Below are 20,713 nucleotides of genomic sequence, written 5' to 3'. Positions count from 1 at the left end.
CCCCCCCCCGGCCTCAACACTACCCTTTAAGATTAACCTTTCCACAAGAGAAAATGTTTAAGAGCCGCGACATGCAGTCTCTCATTTCCGACTCGACCGCAGTATACTGTAGCTTCTTTCTGTCCCATCCTGAGAACACGGCACACTGCACCTTTTGACTTCCGAGATCTGCTTCAAATACTCAGTGATATCACAACTAGTCAGCTCGAACAATATCATGTCCTGCACGAAAAATCGCAGCTTCGTGCTTGGGCTGAAAGCGCTCATACTCTCCAGTACAGAGGGCTCAAATCGCCTGCGCTTCACCTGATGTGAATAAGTGCGTGGTACCTAACTTTCTCGATGTAAAGTTGATTAATGGCTCGTGGTGTTCTAGCCTCACTTTACTTGGGATAAAATCGTATCTTGCATCCAGGTCAAGACAGAGCAACGTTCCACCCAGACAAAATCCTCAAACCTAACTTGATCAACATAACATTTGGCATTCAATCATTGTCTCTGTTGCAAAGAATGCGACTATTGTACCCGTGTTTGGCTTATCAATGCCCCCGCGTACCGTCTATTGTTTTCGACAGTTGCACGCCCTAAAGATGTTTAGGTATTTCTCGGCTTTATAAAGTCTATGATATTAAAAAACAACCAGCACCCGAGGCGGAGAGTGTTACCTATCTTAAATAGATTTGCCCATTTTGTGACTGATTCCTAAAGACCACGACCTCAATATGTTACATCTAAACCCATTTCTTTTCCAGCAGGCCATTTTGCGCCTACGGGGAATCGATGCTTCTCCGCTAGAGCATCGTCGTCCAATTTTAGTCGGAGTTTGACACTTCGTACCTCTCAATCCAGAGCAATAAGGAAACGTAAAGTGCGAATGTTTAGTTTACCGCAGATAAAACATCTGAATAAAAAGCTTCCATAAAGCGCTCAAACATCTCTCTCCTCAGTATGACAGGGATCTATCATAGACTCTTCGATCCTAGTACCAGCGTTTTGCACCGCGCTGCACAGAACATGTATCTCGCACTAATCACGACGTTCACCTCTTCCTCGAAAACGATTAGGTAAAGAAAGTTCTCGACCGGAGCCACACCCTTATGCCGACCCTCCTTTAAGAAAGTGAGCGTTATAGCTTCCAGAGGAGGGTCAGACGTCATTGCAGCGATGTGAGCCCTTAGGTTTAGGCTACACCTCGGGGTGTGCTTCCTTCGATGGGTTGATACGAACTCAATACGCCAAGATTGGCAATGCAAATATCTGCAACATCGCGACAAATCGTCACACGGTGGAGACGCCTTTTTACAGAGATATTGCACACCAGTGTCCATTCTTGCGAGCTACCTCCTAGCTTCGTGGCTACTGAATTTTTCTATACCAAAAAGTCTTGAATCTCAAAGGCCAGGACGATCAACACTTGCGGTCTCACGGTTAAAATCATATGTTCCTTGACCGGCACCCAATCAGACGCTCTTGGAACTGCCTCTTCACCGCGATATCAAAGCTGGTGAGCGCGCGATAACCGCTTTCAATACTTTGACCGCCGTTTCTAGATCCGATTCAATCCCGAAACAAACAAACACCTCATTTAGCTGGTCTACTTGTCTGGAGGATGAGTGATAAAACATTTTATACTCTATCCGCACGTAGGGTACAACTACATTCACGAAGCGGTCCGGAATTGTCTTCAAACGCTACCTAGAGCAATGTTGTTGTTGTGCAGAGAAAGCTTGAGTAAACAGAGTCGGCGCTAACAAACGCAGAGAGTTTGAGTCGGCGCGCTTATAGCAAAACCTAGAATTTGTAAGGCTATCATTACTGTTATCTAGTACATTTATAACCTTTGCGTGATGTTGAAGTACACAATATTAGTATATCATTTGCTCCGCTTTGCATACTCATTGAGGCAACTGAGGTTGCCAAACCGGCAAGTAAAAGGCATATGAAAGTTTCCCGATATATAAGTCCCGCTATACATCTGCGCGAGTAAGGCTCGCTCTTTGCGGCGAAGGGCTATTGAATAAGACTCCGCAGAACTCACAACGATGTCTAGCTACTGACTAACAGGATCTGGTTCCACGCACCGATCTTTTCCTTCTGCAATTACACGATTCGCTCCAATCTCGCACGCTAAATCAAGTCATAAATATAGATGCAAGCTATCGGGAGTAAAATGCAGGATGCTTACACAACTATACATGAACACAAAAGTTGCTTTAATTTTTCTTAAAGCAACTGACCTGAACACAGAAGTTGCTCTAAGTATTCTTAAAGCAACTGACCTCGTACGTCACATCTTCTCATGAGCTCTGACAGCAGCAGTTGAGTGTTTTCAAAATGAGGTAATTGCTGACTCACAAATCCTACGTTTTTCGGCAATGGTGTATATCTGATACTGTGGAATGTGCGCAATTCACATAACACACTGTGGAATTGTGATTACATAAATACCAAAGTATCGGTAATTAGTAAAAAAAAGTTGGGTTCCGTAACGTAGAGGTCCGTAGAACGTCAAGCATAAAGACAATTCCGTATAGAGAGAGATCACAACGAACTCGTTACATGATAGGCTCAGTTTTGCGCTCCTTGTTAGAGCGTACGAGCCCAATCTTTATGCGTGTGTAAACATGGACTCGTTGATTCAGACTTCCTGCTGCGAAGTGCACGGCGACCCCGTTGCAGGCCTTGTGACATAACCAATCTTTTCATAGCATTCCACTTGGAATTTGCGCTCAGCAAAAAAAGTTGGTTGTCTTATATAAACAGTTGATTATACACATCAACTTGGTCAGGATCACTGAACCAAATCTAGTCGGCTACGCTGTTCTAAAGCAATCCTCTTTAAAATTCGGCGATCGCGCCACATCATGGTTGTAGTTATCTTTTTATTCGCATGCACAATTCACCACTTGCTGTTTACTTTTCAGACACACTGGGTTGGCGCTAAATGGGAATTTTTACTCTTTCTTACAACAACTTCGCGCGGCAAAAATTCTATGACTTCCTATATTCTTTCGGTAAAGGCCATTGTCTTGTGACGCAGTATTTGGACCTAGCAAGCAGGTCAATTTCATGACGTACACCCCTATTGAGGTCTTCACGCGTGTCGGACCGCTTGTCGCCACGTCTTGATATTATATAAAAGGATAAATAGGATTTGTAGAATCATTGATGATAGCTGTCCCACAACTCGGACTTAGTGCTGAGTGAGTGTCCTTAATGACGGGTGACAAGCTCAGCACCAACTCCGGTGTCATCTGTACTATGTCGGTGACCTCATTGTCCTGCACAAACACCACCACTTACTCAATGTGATTGATATGATATTGAAACCCTTAGGATCATGTGATTAAGATTTCCTGCAAAAATTTTGCGGGAATTCACGTGAAACTCACACAAAGGTGATGACTAAGCGGTATCGCTAAATCGTGGCGAGGATGGACCATCCTGAAATTTTTGGGGACCTGAACAATCTGCTTTTACCGTAAGCAGGCCAGGATACACTACTCCTTTTACATTAAATGAAATACTTAGAAGGGTCTCGAGACTGGCCTTAAACTGTTCATTATTCGTTCTCAACAACTGTACTTCCCATATCTTACTGTCGTCTTCTAGTCGTAGCTTGCTCAGCCCATTAATTTGCGATGTCAAGCGATGCCATTTTCCATCGTAAGAACAAATATGTAGCTGCCATAAACGCTTTTTTTTCGCCTGTCAAACGCAAGACTCGCTCGAACAGCATTTGATACGCTGCAATTGTCATGCAAGCTTTAAAAGTGACACGAAGCACATGCTCCAAGTAAAACTGTGTCAGAAATGAGATGCAACATACTAAGACATTGGGCGTAAAGTTTTTTCATATACAAGACATACACGCTTGTCTCTATCGCAGGAGTATAGGGATCCAATTGTTCTTGTAGAGTCGCCACATCGAGTCTCGTTGCCGGTGTATTGGAGACGTACTGTACCCAAATTGTTCTTCAAGATTATAATTCAAGACCTGCAGTCGACTCTTGAGAATCGTTGGATTGAGAGCTAACGGAGCTCTTGATACATGTACGTGATCACTGGCTGCTAATCCTGACCTTGATTGGTCGTGACTTTAAACAGCTAACATTGCTAGAACTCAGGATAATTTTACTGCTGTGTTTTACAAACGAAGTCTCGTGGAGAATCATCGTCTACAGTCGCCAGCACGAAATCTAGCACTCTTCGTAATCTCGTTAATGTGAGCTCTATGAAGGAGGCTGGACGGACGACAGGTATATACAAGCAGGTTGACTGTGATAAAGACCCGTGCGACCTAGCATCAGATTCATACACACTTTACGTGTACATAATAGAAAAGATAAAAGTCTAAGCTCATGTGCGAAAACCTTCGTGGTTGGTTCTCGGCCACATTTGCCAACCAGATTTACATGAAGGAAGAAAAGAGAATTGTATCCTGCACTTCATTTGAATCCACGTTACCCATTCAAGCGCAATTTTCACATCTCAACATCATGTATAATCGCTTGTAGCATTTTGGCAGGCTGGTATTCACGAGCTTTTTCACAACAATGACAACGATTCTTGTCTTACGCCCTACTGTTGATTCAATGGTAATACCCGAAGTGACAAGCTTATTATGCTATGTCTTTCTCATCTTAATAGTGTCATAACTATGTCAAATTACTCTGCCTTAAAAAATTCGTTTCAACAGACATAAAGACGCAGCATCGTTCCTAACAGAATTGAGTGGCGTCATCTCAATACCTACAATGTAGCGCACCTTGCACTATTTATTACATGATTATGCGACTCATAGAAGGGCACTTCCAAATCATCGTGATCATTCATTAGTGACGGCCATTGCGTTTCATATACCGTATGAAATAGGTCGAGCGAATCTTTGAAGAGTTCCTGGCCATGTCGTTGCGAATGAACGATAGGATCCCAAGTGATGAAGCTATTGGACAACGTAAGAGCTCTCTTTTGACGAATGACACGATTCCATGTGGTCGGTGCTTACGACAAAAACACTTCCTAATCAAAAGTTTGCCTTTCATTTCTCTTTCATACGAAGAAAAACAGTCGAAATGCTACAGAACACATCAAGTGGTGACTCAAGAGATGAGATAATACATTTGATTACAATTGAAGAAGGTGCAACGGACCAACAAACTCTCCCGTTTTCTTCCAGAGCAGATGAACAGCAATCGCTAGATCAAGCTGAGAGCAGTGTATCAACAAAGTCGGAAGCTTCAGAATGTCATTTAGCACCCGAGCACAAGACAAAAGTACTATTTCTCGACGGTGCACGTGGCCTTGCAGCATTGCTTGTTGTTGTCCATCATTCTCGTGAGTTCATGCTAGAGATGCACCTCCCGCTTGGTGCAGTTGGCGTCGATCTTTTTTTTGTGCTTTCTTCCTATCTCCTCACGTGGATATTCATGCAAAAGAGTCAAAAGTTGTTAGCGAAAGGTGCCAGCTTTCGTACCTGGATATTCTCACTAGCTGATTACTTTCAGCGACGCTTCTTTCGAGTGTACCCACTATTCTCTGTCACTCTGATTGTAATATCACTCTTGACAGACCAGTACCAAGCATGCTACTTTGCTGTTAATAATCCAGGACCATCTTTAAATATAGCCAAGACACTGATGTTTGACTTTGAATATCGCTATTTTGTCTTTTGGACGTTGCCACTGGAGATTGCATACTATTTTGTGATACCAATTTTTGTCCTAGTCGTCTTAGGACTACGCCGTCTATGGTGGATAGCTGGACTTTTGCTCTCGGTGTGGATCGTGAATGAAGGGCTTACCACGTATAGAGATGATCACCAGCCTTTGAGACCTCACATTTCAACATTCCTTACAGGTTCAGTGGCAGCTGTGGTTTTCATTCAAATGGACTCATGGATTCAAACGACTGGATTTGTTTTTCGATGGTGGCACACTCTCCTTCTTCGTACAGTGGAATACTTAGCTATCTCAATGTTATTGAGTGTGACTTTTCGAGGACTCTTATTTACTTGGGTGATTGAGAATCCAATGCCTGATTTGAAAGGTGCTCCTTACTCCAGCGCATTCTTGGCAATAATTATTGTGATTGAAATGATCAAACCCTCCTGCGTATCGAGAATGCTCGAATGGAATGTGCTTTGCACTTGGGGAAAATTCAGCTTTTCCATCTATTTGATGCATACGTTTGCTGTTTATAATCCGGTATTGATGGCGCAAACAAATTATTTCGATCGACTCTTCTCCAGGCTGATAGTCATATTTGCACTTTCAACAACGACTTATTATCTTGTTGAATACCCGTCGCTAAGGCTATCGAAGAGATTGACTAAGCTGATTACAAGCGTCGAACAAAAGCAGACGAACAAATGGACAAAACTTGCTACACAAGAGCTAGTGGATCAACATGCCAAAAGATTAGACAATAGTAATAACAAGTCAAAGAGCAAATAAAAACTTCGGCGACTCGCACTTATTGATTTTTTTAAATGAGTTACTGCTTGCAAAAAGTTATGGCAACGAACTTGTTTTTAGTATCGATCCTTTACGGCTTTAATTGCAAACTTATCATATCCTGTTATGATAACCCGATTTTAATCGTGGATAGTATACGAAGTAGTTCAGATGATCTATTGCTGACTCGATAGACACCTCCTACATTCATCCATAAATTTAAATTCTTGCAGAAGTCTTCGTGAAGCAAATATTGCGAAATTTTATAAAGTACAAACGCAATGTTACTGTAACGATTAGGTAAATTACGAAGATAAACATTTCACAAATGACTGTAGGGTATGTTTCTTGAACCCGTTATTGAACTCTTCTCCCGTCGTTTCGACTACTAATGTGTATAGGCACAACTTGCATTAAAGTCCTATTTCGACGCCGCCGCATGGATTGAAGATCCTTTGAAGAACCGGCGACTGACGCGTCAAACATGCGCCTAAGCCCGAAATAGGAGACAGATAGCAGCTTCTTAACGCTGAGATATTTTCAATATACAGAACATGCATCGTGGCGCACAGCGTTGTCGTCACCACATCACTCGCGGATAAATGCAAGATGATCACCCCTTTGCCAAGTACACTATTAAGGCGAGGTAGAGGTCTGAATGATTTGATGTGGTGGCGGTTTCGTTTTCTCGCCGTCCTGACTAAATATCATCATATATACATCACCAATCGATGTGGCCACACATACGGCGTACGGATCAGGCGCGAAACGTGCCGCGTTGCTAAAGCTATGGAAAACAAAATATTTAAGGACTCAGATGCCGCTTTATCGAATCTCTTGGTTGTACTGTTTCCAAAGACCTGCTGACGCACGTGTCACTCAGCGTGTCTAGCTGTTTGATGGTGGGAACTCCAAGTATAGATACTGTACGAGGCAATTGGTGCCATTTTGGGTTACCACCTCGGAGGGAAAAGACGTTTGGCTCGGTAGGGGCTATATATTGGTTGCCCAACATACTACATGCGTAAGGTCATGTATGCACAGGTGTGAAACATATCGACGAGTTAAACTATCGCCGCATGTGGCAGCGCTGTTTGCCAGCTTGCCAGTTCCGGCAGAGCTTTGGCAGATCTATATTGTTGGTTTACAAAAAGACACTTCCTGTATTGCCAGCTTTGTAGTCTTCAAGGATCATCGGAGCAACGATACTGAAAGCGTTTGGAATAAAATCAAGCTGTTTTTCGACAATTTTTTTTCGCTAACATTGCTTGTCTGTGATAATTGTATCGAATAAAGATACAAGGTTTGCAGCTAGTATTCACGAGTATTATCCCAGATACTAGTAATTAAGTTCGACATGTCAACAACTGACAAGTGGTTAGACAGACGCTTCATTTGCGTGTGAGAAGATTTAGATTTTGTGCGAAGAGACCGCGGTACTGGAGCATTCGTTCCTTCCAATTGAGTTTACATTAAATAACGTAGCACGTGCTATTGAAGACACGTCTTACCCATTTCACATACAAGGTTTGGTAGCCTCCATGTGCTACAACGTGCATCGGCCAGGGATTAGCAAGTCATTAACGATCAACAGTACCTTATCAAAGAATATGTTGTGAGGCAAAGGGCTATGTTGACTGGTTCAACCTATATACACATGCAGTGTCTGCGGTCTACAAGGCAAAGATGTGATCGCGCTATACCGGGTCAATCACAGTAATAGCAAAAAGTGTTTGTGTTATCCTCTGAATATCCCAAGGAGAATGCGGACACATCCTGTGTTGCTACATGACCTTTCAAAGGATCAACCGCGATATCGCTCTTTCGAGCCGGTCGAATATGAAGCGATCTGTTGCAAACGGACAGGCGTCTCTTTTACTCCTTGTGGTTGATCTACGCGCTACTTCATAATAGTGCCGCAATCCTGAACCGCTAAAAGGCGCTTCAATCTAGACAGTGCAAAGACAAAGATCAGGAAATAAATCCAAATGCTATGATGTCTCGGGTCTGTACGCACGTCGGAATCATGGAATGAGTCAGAATGCCACCACAACCGAAAAAACTCTTGAGAGCTAGCCACAGGAGGTTGATCACCGCCTGTACAGCTCGCAAGCACGCGGTAACCCCTTTCGCGAGTAAAGTTCGGTTGGCGAGCGGGTACAGCAGTTCTGTTTTCTTGTATCTGATCGAGTTTAAGAAAACATTAAGAAAAACTCATAAGAGTCTGTGGTACCAGTTGGGCAAGATAGATTCAGTGTCGTGGCTGTACTCCCGGTCTTCATCCTTCTTGCAAAATAGGCAGGGTTGCATGTCGCAGTGGGTTTTCTCTCATTCAGTGCGCAAATCAGGTTTGATATTCATCGGCACTCTCGATCACATGCGCACTCGCACGAAGGGTACGGGTCTTCTCAACCGCTGCTGCTCAAAGCGCAGACGGTACTCCTGATGAGTCATCATTGGTGAATGTGAAATAATTCCATGAGCGAGTTTATCGCGCTCGCTCGCTCATGGTTTGAAAGGATAGCCCGCAGGAATAGGAATGAAAGGACTTCGCACCAGCGCTGTGAGCACTTCAGGCAACTGCAAACCGTAAACACAAGAATTTATTTATTCTGGGAATGAATCGGTGACACTTTTGTGCGTGCGGAGGAGAAAGCTGGACATGACGAATACTATTATAGTCAAAGCTTTATCTGTGTAATATGCGTGGCACACACTGCGCTTCGGCAGAGCTCTTATACAGGGCCTCAAGGAATTAAGCGCATACTTGCAAGAGCTTTTCCTGACTCCGCAGGCCACCAATCCTCAGGAGTACCAATCTCGGCTGGATTAGCAACAGTTGTGAAGATTTGTGTACTCTGTTTCGGGAATAATACCATAAGCACATAACTCAATTTAAAAGCTAGGTGGACAGTGCACCTTGCATTTCTCTTGTGTGGCTGAACAAAATAGTTCAATGAATCAGGTTGATCAACGCGCAGAGTCACTGTATGGCATTTCTGACGTAGCTGAATCTTTTGGTATTTCGATGTTGTGAAGGTGTGTCGACTTTCTCCATTCATTTTAACGTGTGCCCAACGCGCAGATGTATTTTTACGCGGGGCTGTAAGACAGACGAATTAGCTTAGATACCATCATGGGTATCAAGGTTAAATTGGTGCCTTGGAGCATAAGGTCGGCAGCTACAGGAGACTGTAGGATTTTCGAATTTCAATCGCTTAGCTTGCAAGCGATCTATGTGGGGTAGGTATGGATTTAAGTACGTAAGATGTGTTTGCTTTTCTTTGATGACTTTCTGTGTATACCTCTATCTCATAATGATCACAACTACACATGACCAAATGCGGCTATGACGCAAATTTGCTTTAGAACTGCAGGTACTGCGCAAGTAGGCGAGCTAACAGTATCTGATACAAATTTTATACACAACAATTTGTTTTCCTTTGGAATCTGCAGGATGGTTCTAGGTATCGTGGCTTTCAGCCATTGTGCCGCTAACTTGGCGCATGACGCGCAAACTTTCCAAATAAATGTGTTGCTTGCAGCGGAACTGTCGTAGCTCTTTCGCTTACACGAAACTTATTCAAGGTCGGCGACCTTCGTTCTAAACTTAGAACCAGTACGAGTGTAGCGGATCGCAATCCGCTTACTCCAAGAGTGACTACAACCTTAAGCCAAGGCTCATTAACTTTTCCGTTCAAAACTGTAAAGTATATTTTCCGCCTTTACCTAAACCTATAGGTTCTTCTATCTGTATAGTAAAACCTAATTAAATATATAACTACTAGCTGTTCCAGCCACGTACTGACTTGTTGTTTAAGTGTAGCCACGCTATTGTGTGATCACACCATCTTGTGTGACCCCGTTACATTGCTTCAGCTATAAGGTGAGTAAGAAGACTAAGTCTTAGCATGTCGATCAGTGAAATTCTGCTAAGACTGGAATATCTGCGTGGAAGTGTCAGGGAACTCAAGACAATTGTATAGATAATACTGCTAAACTTGTTTAGGCACTTTTAATTCAAAATAGTTATTTTATTTAAATACTAAATAGTTTCGCTATTTAACGTAGACCAAAAGAGCGAAGCCATGTCATTCCAGCACTTTGATCGCTCTGCGGAGGTCCATCGTAAAAAACTATCCAGCACCTATAACGCGTTCCGTCAGTGAATAAAACAGATATTATTCGACGTGTTGTGATGAAGACGTGATAACGCTGCTATGCGTAACGATGCATGACCTGTATATTTCACAAAAGGGTATCGTGAGCTTTACAGAAGCATACTTAATAGAAAATGACGCTTAGCATCAGCGGCCTGTCGGTCGGTGCAAGCTGATCTCCTGACAAAGCCTGATTCGGGCACCTGTAGGTATACCCTCAGCGCATTCCGACAGCTTTAAGACGAGCCATTGCCGCAACTGGCCCTTGGGCCACCAGTTCCATGGCCCTTCGTCGCCAGCAAGATTTCAAGTGTTTAATTGTCCCAAGGAAGTTGCTTGAATATTTCATGTTCGATTCTCAAAGACGATCCATACCTTTCACAACTTGGTCATGACTTTGGATACAAGGGTCGCCATGTGTGGGAGGTTGCTGTTCATATTGCGCTGTAAAATTTTCGACTCAACAAGCTCGCATTAAGAATACGCACAGGTTACTTCGTGAGCTCCGACAAGGAGCAGAATCGAAAAATCCTCCTTTTTTGATTAAGTGTCTAGTCAACTCTGCCCTTTCAAAGTATATAGATTCAGCAATAATGCTATATTTAATATTTGATACGTCTATGTCGCTGATATAAACTTTCTACTGTCTGGCATGCGGCTGAAAGCCCACGTATATACTGGACATCCCATTTCTAGAGCCCCATCATTTTTGTCAGTCCCGGTAAATTGCTGATAAAGAATGCTTGCAACCTCTTAAAAATGTATACGATTTCAGTATGAATGTAATCTTACATATTGAACGATTGTGCAAAAATGTAGGATATATGTACACAATCGCGCAGTAATTACCCTGTTTTAAAAATGCTCGACAGCTGCTGCCGATACTTAGAGAATGGCAACATGCGAGGTGAGACATTCCTCCTGAAACTATCTCGAGCGCTTGTTTGTCTCGCTTTAAGGGAAGGGTATGTACGCATAGTGTGTATACGGGATCCGCTGTAGACTTCTGGTGGATTGACTTTATGTAACGTGGTTACACGTACCCTGATGTGAAAGGGTGGGTCATACAATATGTATGACCGTACAAAGGTGTGGATTACACAAGTCGATGCAATTACACAATGGTGTTGCTACACTGTAACAAGAAGCCACTACGTGCCAGTAGTTTTACATATTAGTTAGTTTTTTCTTACTATTTAATCAGATAAGCCTAAGCTATTAGATAAAGGGGGCTCCGCCGCAAACAAAACAGATAAATTCAGTCGCAATTCTGAATTGGAATAAGGTTTTGGGTACTCTTGGAGGTGAAGAATTGCGATCCGCTACGCTCATACTGGTTCTAGTATAGAGCGTAACGTCGGTGACCTTCCATTAAGCAAAGAGCTAAGGCAGCCCCACTGCACTCCATGTGTACGAAGTTTGGTCTGCAATAATCTTGTACTTGCTGACGGGAGAACTGAAACGCGGATTGCGCTTCAGTAAATTTGGATGAGCTGAACATGTTTGTGAGTTCCGCGGCTGGGTGTCGTAATACGTTCCGTCGCAGGGAGCAGGCACGGAGCGCTCAGTAATTAGTTGAGAGGTACCGTAACGCTAATGAGGTGCACTCTGAACTTGATGAAGGCATACTTCATTGCAAGTAGCTTCCTGTCACGCAAGCTAGATCACGCATTCGAAACCATTCACATCTGGTTTTAGTGTAGCGCAACCTGTCGCGAGGGCTGAAGCGTTGCAGACGACACGGAATGGCTGATTTTGATGTAAAAAAGCCAAAGTAGGAGCACGTAAAAGGCTTCCGGTCTTTCCTTTGCCGCGTCCAGCTTTTTTGACTTTTTCTTTGAAGATTGTTGAGGGGCTGGGGTTCATCGAAGGAAGTAGAAACTATACGCGTGCAAGTAGTCGGTCTGGCCGATCCATATAATTATAGTCTCTTAGGGCCGAGGCCCTGGACAATCAACAGTTACCTTCTCATATATGGGACCTGCCCGTAGGCTATGCTCCCCAGCGAGACATCCATGAATGAATTCGTTTGTGCCAAAATCGTACTTGCCAATCTGGGCTAGTGTCTTATTAAGTGCATACACTTAAGTGTTGCTCGCAAGTGTTTAATTAGTTCTCCGCGTCCTGTTTTCTGTGCTCTACACAACAATAGAAGGATGTATCATCAACTATGTGTCTATATAGCCACGATATGGCCTTGACAGCTATGTCACCTGCTAGTTAGACGGCACTGATGCGTCAGGAAGTCCCTGTGGCGTGCCTGTCCAATCCTAGAGCATGTTGAATGGAGTTCCCTGCACAGTGAGAGTGTTGTCGCTGTCACACGTCAGGCGTTGATATAATCCATGAATAAGGTCGAGGGCACTGAACAAACGTCAACCTCTGCTGTTCTGCACCATAACGTTTCTAGAAATCAGCCCTTGCGCCAAAATTATAGCTGTATTTGACTTATCGCAAAAGCACGATTTGCCGGTCTTTGTTATAAAGAAGGTCAAGATCAGGTGGGGAGTTTTACTCCTTCTGTCAGCAACGCCGCTTGGTGCTTTGCATGGAAGAAATCATCACTGACGTCGCACTGATCCCTAGAAAGGAGACGTCGCCGTATGACGCCAAATTTGGTTTCGAGAACAAGCTCGAGCTCATGATGCACTTCCCTATCCGAGATTGACATGCTTGGTGGGTCTCGGTACACCGTCGTGATCGACCTTTAAGCCGGATAAAAAAATTAGTGAGATCATTAAGGGCATACATAAAAAATCGTTGAATAGCCGTAGATAAGTAGTTCTTCTTGCACTGGTGTTTTTCATGTATTTTTAAGGACAGATGCAGTCATGTCAAATGCCGAATAACAAGCTCAGCTCTCCCTCCATGACCGTACCGTCATGCAATCCCTTGTACAGATCCCCCCAATCTTACTTTTGGACTCTATACGAGTCTCTACGGGAGATGGTGAGGGGGGACTTACAACCCCTCGAGCTACCCGGTCAATCCATACAGGAATTGATGATCTCGCTATCCAAATACCGAATAAGCTCACATGGTGGACCCGTCAGACGGGAGTACAATCGTCACATTAATGAATCATTCATCACATCGTCAGTAATTGACCCTTCTACTCACTACTTACATTCGCCCATCAGTTGCACCGTTTCTGTTACAAGCGATCGCGGCATCCACTCGCTTTCACTCTCCACCGGCCCTCAATCAGAAGGCAGCAGCTCAGAGCGTATGCATTCTATCATGGTAAAGATAGTCTGGCAAACACGACTTGCAGTCGTATTTTTCCGTCTCAACATATTGACACTCTGAAGACCGAGTCATACAATCGCCCTTTTCCATCGTATCATGAGACCTCGGATCACAGTTATTTCTGCCATCCCAATCCTGAGGCATCGACAATACCAATATTAAACATGTATTCTGCACGATATTAGAATGGCTTAATGCCCGCGCCATAGCGCTTCTGTTTTTCGACGAAGGAGAGTTCAATATTCCTGAATACCCCACCAGGTGGTAAGTGCGTAGCCCCAAACTATTTCATTCTACACAACGTGGCGTTTCGGCGTCGCCATATTAAACATGAGAGTGTATTTTATCTCCGGATCCAGAAAAAGACAACGTTCCGCGAAAGCAAAGTACTCAAAATTCACTGAAGGTTCAAAATATTCTTTCGTACTTTTTCCAGTGTCTCGTCACTAGTCACAAGTATATCGTATTTATGCATATATATCGTAATTGGTATCTCCAATACCTTCGCATTCTGTCTTCTGATTTTATAAATCCCGCTTCATACGTAATATTGCACCACATATATGTATTAATCAAGACAGGGTCGTTGATACTAAAACCGACAGCCCCTATATTTTTTGTAGATTTTCGTATTTTTGAGACAGCCGTTACTTTAGGGCTGACTCCTATTGAGTGCAAATACCTCGAGGTATCACAGAGGCCGGGGATTTCTCATTATTCGCAATGCGAACTACATGGATTTAACGTCTCTATGTGTGAAGATCGTCGTCCGCCCCTGACCGTACTACTGCAGGTGAAACATCTACATGTGCCGCGTAGTCGCTTGGTGGCTAGGATCTCCGTCTCTTCTTCGTGGACATGGCTGAAGTCCATCGCCTCTGTTGCGCTCGCATCACTTACATTCTCAGACCCCTATCCTGCATCAGACGTAACTTGCTTTAAATACGACACTCGCCGTTTTCTTTAAAGTAGTAGGGTAGACGCGGAAGGTTTTGGTGCGAGCCGCGCCCATTCTGAGATCATTCATAAAGACCCGTTAACACCTTCGGAAGAGAGTTAGACACCATTACAGGGATGCAAGCTCAAATTCCTGGGCATAACTCGCCACTTCTCGATTTTGTTGACGGGTGGGCAAGAACTTCAAACAAAACGCTTGGTTTTGTAGTGTGAACACTCGCAACATCTGTCGTTTCAGACACCCTAAGTCGGGAACTCCATTTTACCGAGGTTTACACGTGGATGTCTGTCTTGCTTTTGAGTCCTAGTTTGGAGATCGCAAGTGTGATGCACTGTGGCTCCGTTTGGAGCAAGGACGCGTTTGTGGTCGTCGGAAGATTCCTCATCCAAACGAAAAGTATTTCTGAGCTTTGACTTAAAAGATCTTGGCGCTCAACATCGAAGGTCTTAATGAGAACACTCTGTATCTCTACTGGCACCAAGCTAAGATGCTTTAGGCGCGCTTTATTATCGCAGGTTTAAACTGGTGAGTACCTCTGGGTAAGCAATACCGTTTCCAGTCCTTGGCCGCCACTCTTCGGGACTTCAGATAGATAACGCCTGTTTAATTGATCCATTTGTCCCGGGAACAGGTATTCATACATTCCGTGTTCCATTCTCGCACAGATTTTCCATTACTTGGTCGTAAGATTGACTTAGGATTGCACAGAGGGGACTTTGACTCTCAGAGTTTACAAACGCACAGAAATTGGGTTCGTACGCCCCTTCCAGCCTAGTAACAAAGAACATTGTTCGTTTGCTTTGCTATTTCAGGAGTATATATTTTAAATAGTTTTTCTCAAGATATGTACGATCCGCTACTTGAGTGAAAAAAATGTCTTCGTTGTTCCTTTTCAAAATCCGATCATCTTCATAAATACCGTTGCTTTCGGAATCCATGATAGTAAATAAATTCACCAAGTGTGTTATGTAAATTGCGTACAACTGTACAATACTGTATCAATTAAAGGTTTAAGTACACAAGATTCTTGCTCTTTTATAGGTAGCAAGACGGTCTCTTGATTGTTTCTCATTGAATACTTGAAGTGTGAAGAGCTTTTCTACAAAGTGACCACTATATGCTAGCAGTATTACGCATATTTTGATATACATCATGTAAATGGGTACGTTCTTAATCCTACCCCGACCAAATTACAGCTACCCCTGTCAAAGGTCACAAGCCACAGCGCAATACAACAGTGCCATTCAGATACAATAATAGCAAAGGATGATGCATCCAGCTTCTATCTAATTTTTAGAATTTGGCACATTTGAAAATGTCGAAATAGAGTTGAGTGATAAGACCAAGATAATAGCTTCTTTAAATATTAAGGGAGATTTTCTGTGTTTGATTACCTCAAAGCCTTTAAAGAGAGCTGGATTTCGACGAATCAAAAACTCGTATCATCATTTATGCTGGTTAAAGTATTTCAAGTTGCAAGTTCCTCTGGCAGAAATTTAACTCTTTTTTTAATGTCTTACTTCGTTACCTTACGTACAACCTTTCCCTCTGCCGCTAGCGTCGATTATTAATGGCGCAACCGTGATGCTTTAGATTCCCAAAAGAATTTGATGACTATTTTCTGTGACAAAGGAGTGGTCTGGCTAGCGTTTTTTTAATATTCAAGTGAATGAAGAGCTATTTACACTGACGGCCTCGCTCATTTCTAAACGCGATGAATATCACGTCAGTCATGCATGCGAATTCACCACGATTGATAAGTTATTGATTGATCATTGAATGTTGTGTGTATTGTCGCTCAGGAGCACCAAAACGTGATCTTAGGAAGTAGATCATTTATTAGAATCTATCGGTAAAAGTAATTACTAAAATAGCATGCTTATCTTTCAGCTCGAATGATATTTCGTTTTGATATCCGATGATTTGATATTTTTAAGAAATATACTCTAGCTTAATGTACTTTTTCTTTTAATATTTTATATGGTCGTAAGTCATAGACATCATGACTTATTTCCTTATTAAAGAACGTACCTTAAAAATAAATGATGTTGAAAGCAGCGTAATGATAACTTTGTCATCTTTCGGCTCTCAAATTTATCGAGTGAAACGAGGCCAAACAGGCAACTATCACGTGGGATTTTCAAAATTACAATGCCTGCTCAATAGCCTTTTGATGCCTGTGAAAATTGATCATCAGTGTTCTTAGAGCTGCATTTTAACCTTCTAGCACTTTCATATAGTAATATATAATGTCGCAGTTTGTGATTATGTCCAAGGTACTGGGCGTATCATGGGCTATCTAACTGTATCCGGATTATGCCATGGGTCGGCCACCCATAATTTTTGGCAAGATCCGGTACGGACCTTGCGTGCGAAAGCCGGTTAAATATCAAGGGGAAAGAAATAGACCTGGCTTTAAATTTGAGCCCCATGTCGTTTCGTTTGACGTTGCGATGTGTCGACTGCATCCCAGCAGTGCAACCCACATGAGTTTAATATCCTCCCATATGTAATTTCAACCAAAGAGCGAGAACATTCATGCAATAATTTTTTTTACAATATCAACGCCCGCACCTCTACCATTGGAGGTGGTGGCATACAAATATGCATTATACATCACTCAACCCCTATGAGGGAAACAATCAGTCCCTCCGAACCTTCTCGACGTTCCCTTATGTCTTTTCCGCACTTACGGCGTAGTCGAAGCAATCACCTGCGGTTGCAACTCGATTGTGCGTGCTCCTAAAATTGCATGCTTTTCCAATTGCAAATCGAGATCAAGCTTTCGATTGCGTGATTGTTCGGCACTTCTTTTCCTTTTCATTAGTGGCCGAATGGGCAGCTTCCAAAATGAGCCACTTCTACTACGTACACGGCCACGTGACGACTGTGGCATGGTTATCGTTACACCAGTCGTAGGTGAGACTGGTGGACGCCGCGATGCACGGCCACTGGATGCAAGTGCTTCAACGGCTTCAGCGGGTTCACGTGGCTGCGACCTTGTTACCGCATTCACATTCTCTTCATCAGACCCTAGTGTCTCACAGACCACGCAGATTTTTTGCGGTTTCACAAGTCCGTATTGTGGTACAGCACGACGTGTGCGACTTGTACAACGCAAACAGCAGCTTTTTCGACATTGGCGACAATGATGGCGACGTTGATGCACTACAATTCCAAATTCTTTACCACAAATGTAGCAACCATCACTCTTAGCAAATGGTGGTATCGCTACGCCACCAGCAGCTACGGCAGTCGAATTCCGCTGTTCAATTCGCATCTGACGACGCTCGAGTCGTTTACGCTCCTTCTCAGCTTTGCGTGCCACCTTGGATGCTTTTTTTGCTTCCTTTGCAGCTTGCCGATTGCTCTTTTGAATTGCCTTTTCCGCCTGTTTGGCTTCATTCTGAGCCTCTTTCTCCTGACGCTTGGCAACCTTGCGCTGCAGTTTAACTTCTCGCTTCTGTGCTTTGTGCTCCTTGGCTGCCTGTTTGCGTTGTGTCTTGGCTTCACGCTTAAGTTCCTTAAGCTCACGCTCTTGAGCCTTTTCAGCCTCCGTCTTTTTCAGTTTAAAAAATGCCATGAGAATGATGTTCCGGATCGGTTAAAGGACTGCGATGGAGATGACAAATTGGCAAGTGACAACTGGCATTTGGTTTGTGTGGCTGGAGTGATGGAAGGCGCCTTGAGATTCTGAGAATGTACGTAGTATGAATAAGGGGATTGGGGCGGACCATCACTTCAACATCAATGGATGTCAAGAATGAATAAGATTCTACAGGTAAAGTGTCAAGTGTTAGATTTGACAACTGAAGTTCGAGTATATTAGAAAATAGAGCTGTGCAAGTGATAAAGGTCTTGAGATCGCTGGCAGTCAGCATCAGTTACAAGCAGATTTTGGTCATACCACTACGCACCTTTCTGTTGGTTGCAAATTATGTAAAGCAAATGTACGCAAGCTTTGAGTTGCATTGTCTGATGTATACTCTAGCTCTTGTACTGTACAAGACTGGCTACCATGGATAATTAAAGGAAAAAAGTACTGTAAATATCCTTTTAAAGAAGTGCTTGACAATTTCTAAAGCTGATTTGACCTTTGATTGCAACACCGGTTTCTATTTTGTAAAATCCAGTATATTATACTCAGGACAGTACTCGTTTGAATCATATGTACGTTCAGAGGTTTGTTAAGGAAATTCTCATCAAAAGAAAGAGGTTATCGCTTAATGTGTGACGCATTGCGAACGATGTATATCTATATCTATGACGTATGTCTTGATATCTCGAATATACGAAGCATCACATGGTGCGTGCATGTTATGCACCAGAAGATGTCTGTTGTCCCAAGAGACCACCATCACTAGCGCTGAGGGACCCTTAATTCTTTGTATCTGGGAAAATCTATGGATGATGAGCAGCCGGTGGGTCGACGGGACGGATCTGTTACTGTATCTTTCGTAGTCCTGACAAGTCACCAACAAGATTTGTAGCCATATGAGGATTTATATTCATTTTCACAATATTAAATATTGTGTATCACCGTTATTGTAACAGAATTTTTTGATTAAATCTTTCAAGTGACTGATCAACGCTTGCTAAATGTGCCTTTATACTGCTATCTATAGAAATTTTACGGCTGACCATTAGAGGCTCAGCTTGCGAGAATACACGGCTATTGTCGGTACTGACAATGCTTATCGACTTGTGCTGATGTGAAACCTTAAACAGCTCAAGCTGCTTTTCGTTGTGTAGCGCTTAATTTAGCCAATCTTTGGTCGGCTTTTTGGTCAAAATGTGTTACGGACGCACAATTTTCTAACCTGTTACGGTGGACGTACGTACACATCCCTTGGAAGCTTAGAAATACGAAGGTGAAGCTTTACCATGAGATGTAGCATGATTCGTACCTGATAAGTGATGAGGGTGGGTATGTGGGACACCCGTGTAACAGGACCAGTACTGTAACGCTGTGTATTTAGATTTGGTAGAATTGTTATTATTTGTAGTACATAGCTGTAATTATGCAAAATTTGTATAATTTAAGGCTACTTGGTACACATGGGTTTTTCGCCACAAATCAAACTTACATAACAAATTTATCATGAGAAAAAATATGTACTCGAAATAGAACTAATCCTACAAATATACACTCTCAAATACCAGAGCAGGCTAAAATTTAGTTTCCGAGTGGCTCTCCATTTCACTCCTGATTGGAGCACACAAATCCAACTTCTGAGCGCGTTTGTAAACGAGGACTACTTTAATAGTCAAGCTTCCTATGTGCAAAGTGCACGGCAACCCGAATGCAAGGTGCCCCGCTATGCAATGTCAATGGTTTTATTGTGATGAGAAGTGAAACAGATATGAACTGCAATTTTAAGCTGAATTGACGTATAAATATATCATTGCAAAATAAGAGACTTAGTATACTTGGTACTTAAAAAAACTCTCCGATCCGAGGCGCACGAGCTCATCTTCTGGGTGTGACTGAAGTGATATTATAGGGTCAAATCTTCCTCAATACGAAGTGCACGAGGCCTCGTTGCATCTAATAGCACCAGTCGTCAACCTGACTGTATATTTTACCCAATATGTTCATGTTTCTGTGCTCGAACAACAAGACACGCTCAATGTTCCTTCTACTTTTGGTTGATCTAAAGGAAAAATATGATCATTGACGCAGAGGCAGTAATTGCTCACCTACAAACTTCAACCAGCGACTTAATTGCGCTGGTGAGACACCTCCACAAACGCAAGTGTGAGAGAACAACCGACATCCCTAGTTAGTTCACTATCGCCAACCGTTCAGCTATCTGAGGGCAAAGACCAGAGAGAATTTTCCTATCTCGAGTAAGAGAGGCTAGGATGGCCATGCATTTGGTCATGATCAA

The 20,713-nt window shown here is 43.0% G+C and overlaps 3 protein-coding genes across 3 annotated transcripts; all 3 read right to left on the bottom strand.

Annotated features, from left to right (window-relative positions):
• Positions 1–3,631: 3,631 nt before the first annotated feature.
• PHALS_03751 (uncharacterized protein) lies at positions 3,632–5,697 on the bottom strand (the record flags this gene model as incomplete). Its single annotated transcript, XM_024718026.1, has 7 exons — positions 3,632–3,802; positions 3,871–3,975; positions 5,059–5,078; positions 5,154–5,303; positions 5,361–5,407; positions 5,477–5,538; positions 5,614–5,697. The coding sequence occupies 7 exons, from the start codon at positions 5,695–5,697 to the stop codon at positions 3,632–3,634; spliced, it is 639 nt and encodes a 212-aa protein (XP_024583465.1).
• A 3,505-nt stretch (positions 5,698–9,202) lies between these two features.
• On the bottom strand, positions 9,203–9,517 carry PHALS_03750 (uncharacterized protein; the record flags this gene model as incomplete). The annotated part of the gene is made up of 1 exon (XM_024718025.1): positions 9,203–9,517. The coding sequence occupies one exon, from the start codon at positions 9,515–9,517 to the stop codon at positions 9,203–9,205; it is 315 nt and encodes a 104-aa protein (XP_024583464.1).
• A 7,994-nt stretch (positions 9,518–17,511) lies between these two features.
• Positions 17,512–18,405, bottom strand: PHALS_03749 (myosin-like protein; the record flags this gene model as incomplete). The annotated part of the gene is made up of 1 exon (XM_024718023.1): positions 17,512–18,405. One exon carries the CDS (start codon positions 18,403–18,405, stop codon positions 17,512–17,514), a length of 894 nt encoding a protein of 297 aa, XP_024583463.1.
• Between the last annotated feature and the right edge of the window lie 2,308 nt (positions 18,406–20,713).

Source organism: Plasmopara halstedii (assembly GCF_900000015.1).
Source record: "Plasmopara halstedii genome assembly, contig: Scaffold_2386, whole genome shotgun sequence".
In the NCBI taxonomy this organism is placed as follows: Eukaryota; Oomycota; class Peronosporomycetes; order Peronosporales; family Peronosporaceae; genus Plasmopara; species Plasmopara halstedii.
Note: the sequence above shows the minus strand (reverse complement) of the source record. Positions and strands in the feature narration are given on the sequence as shown.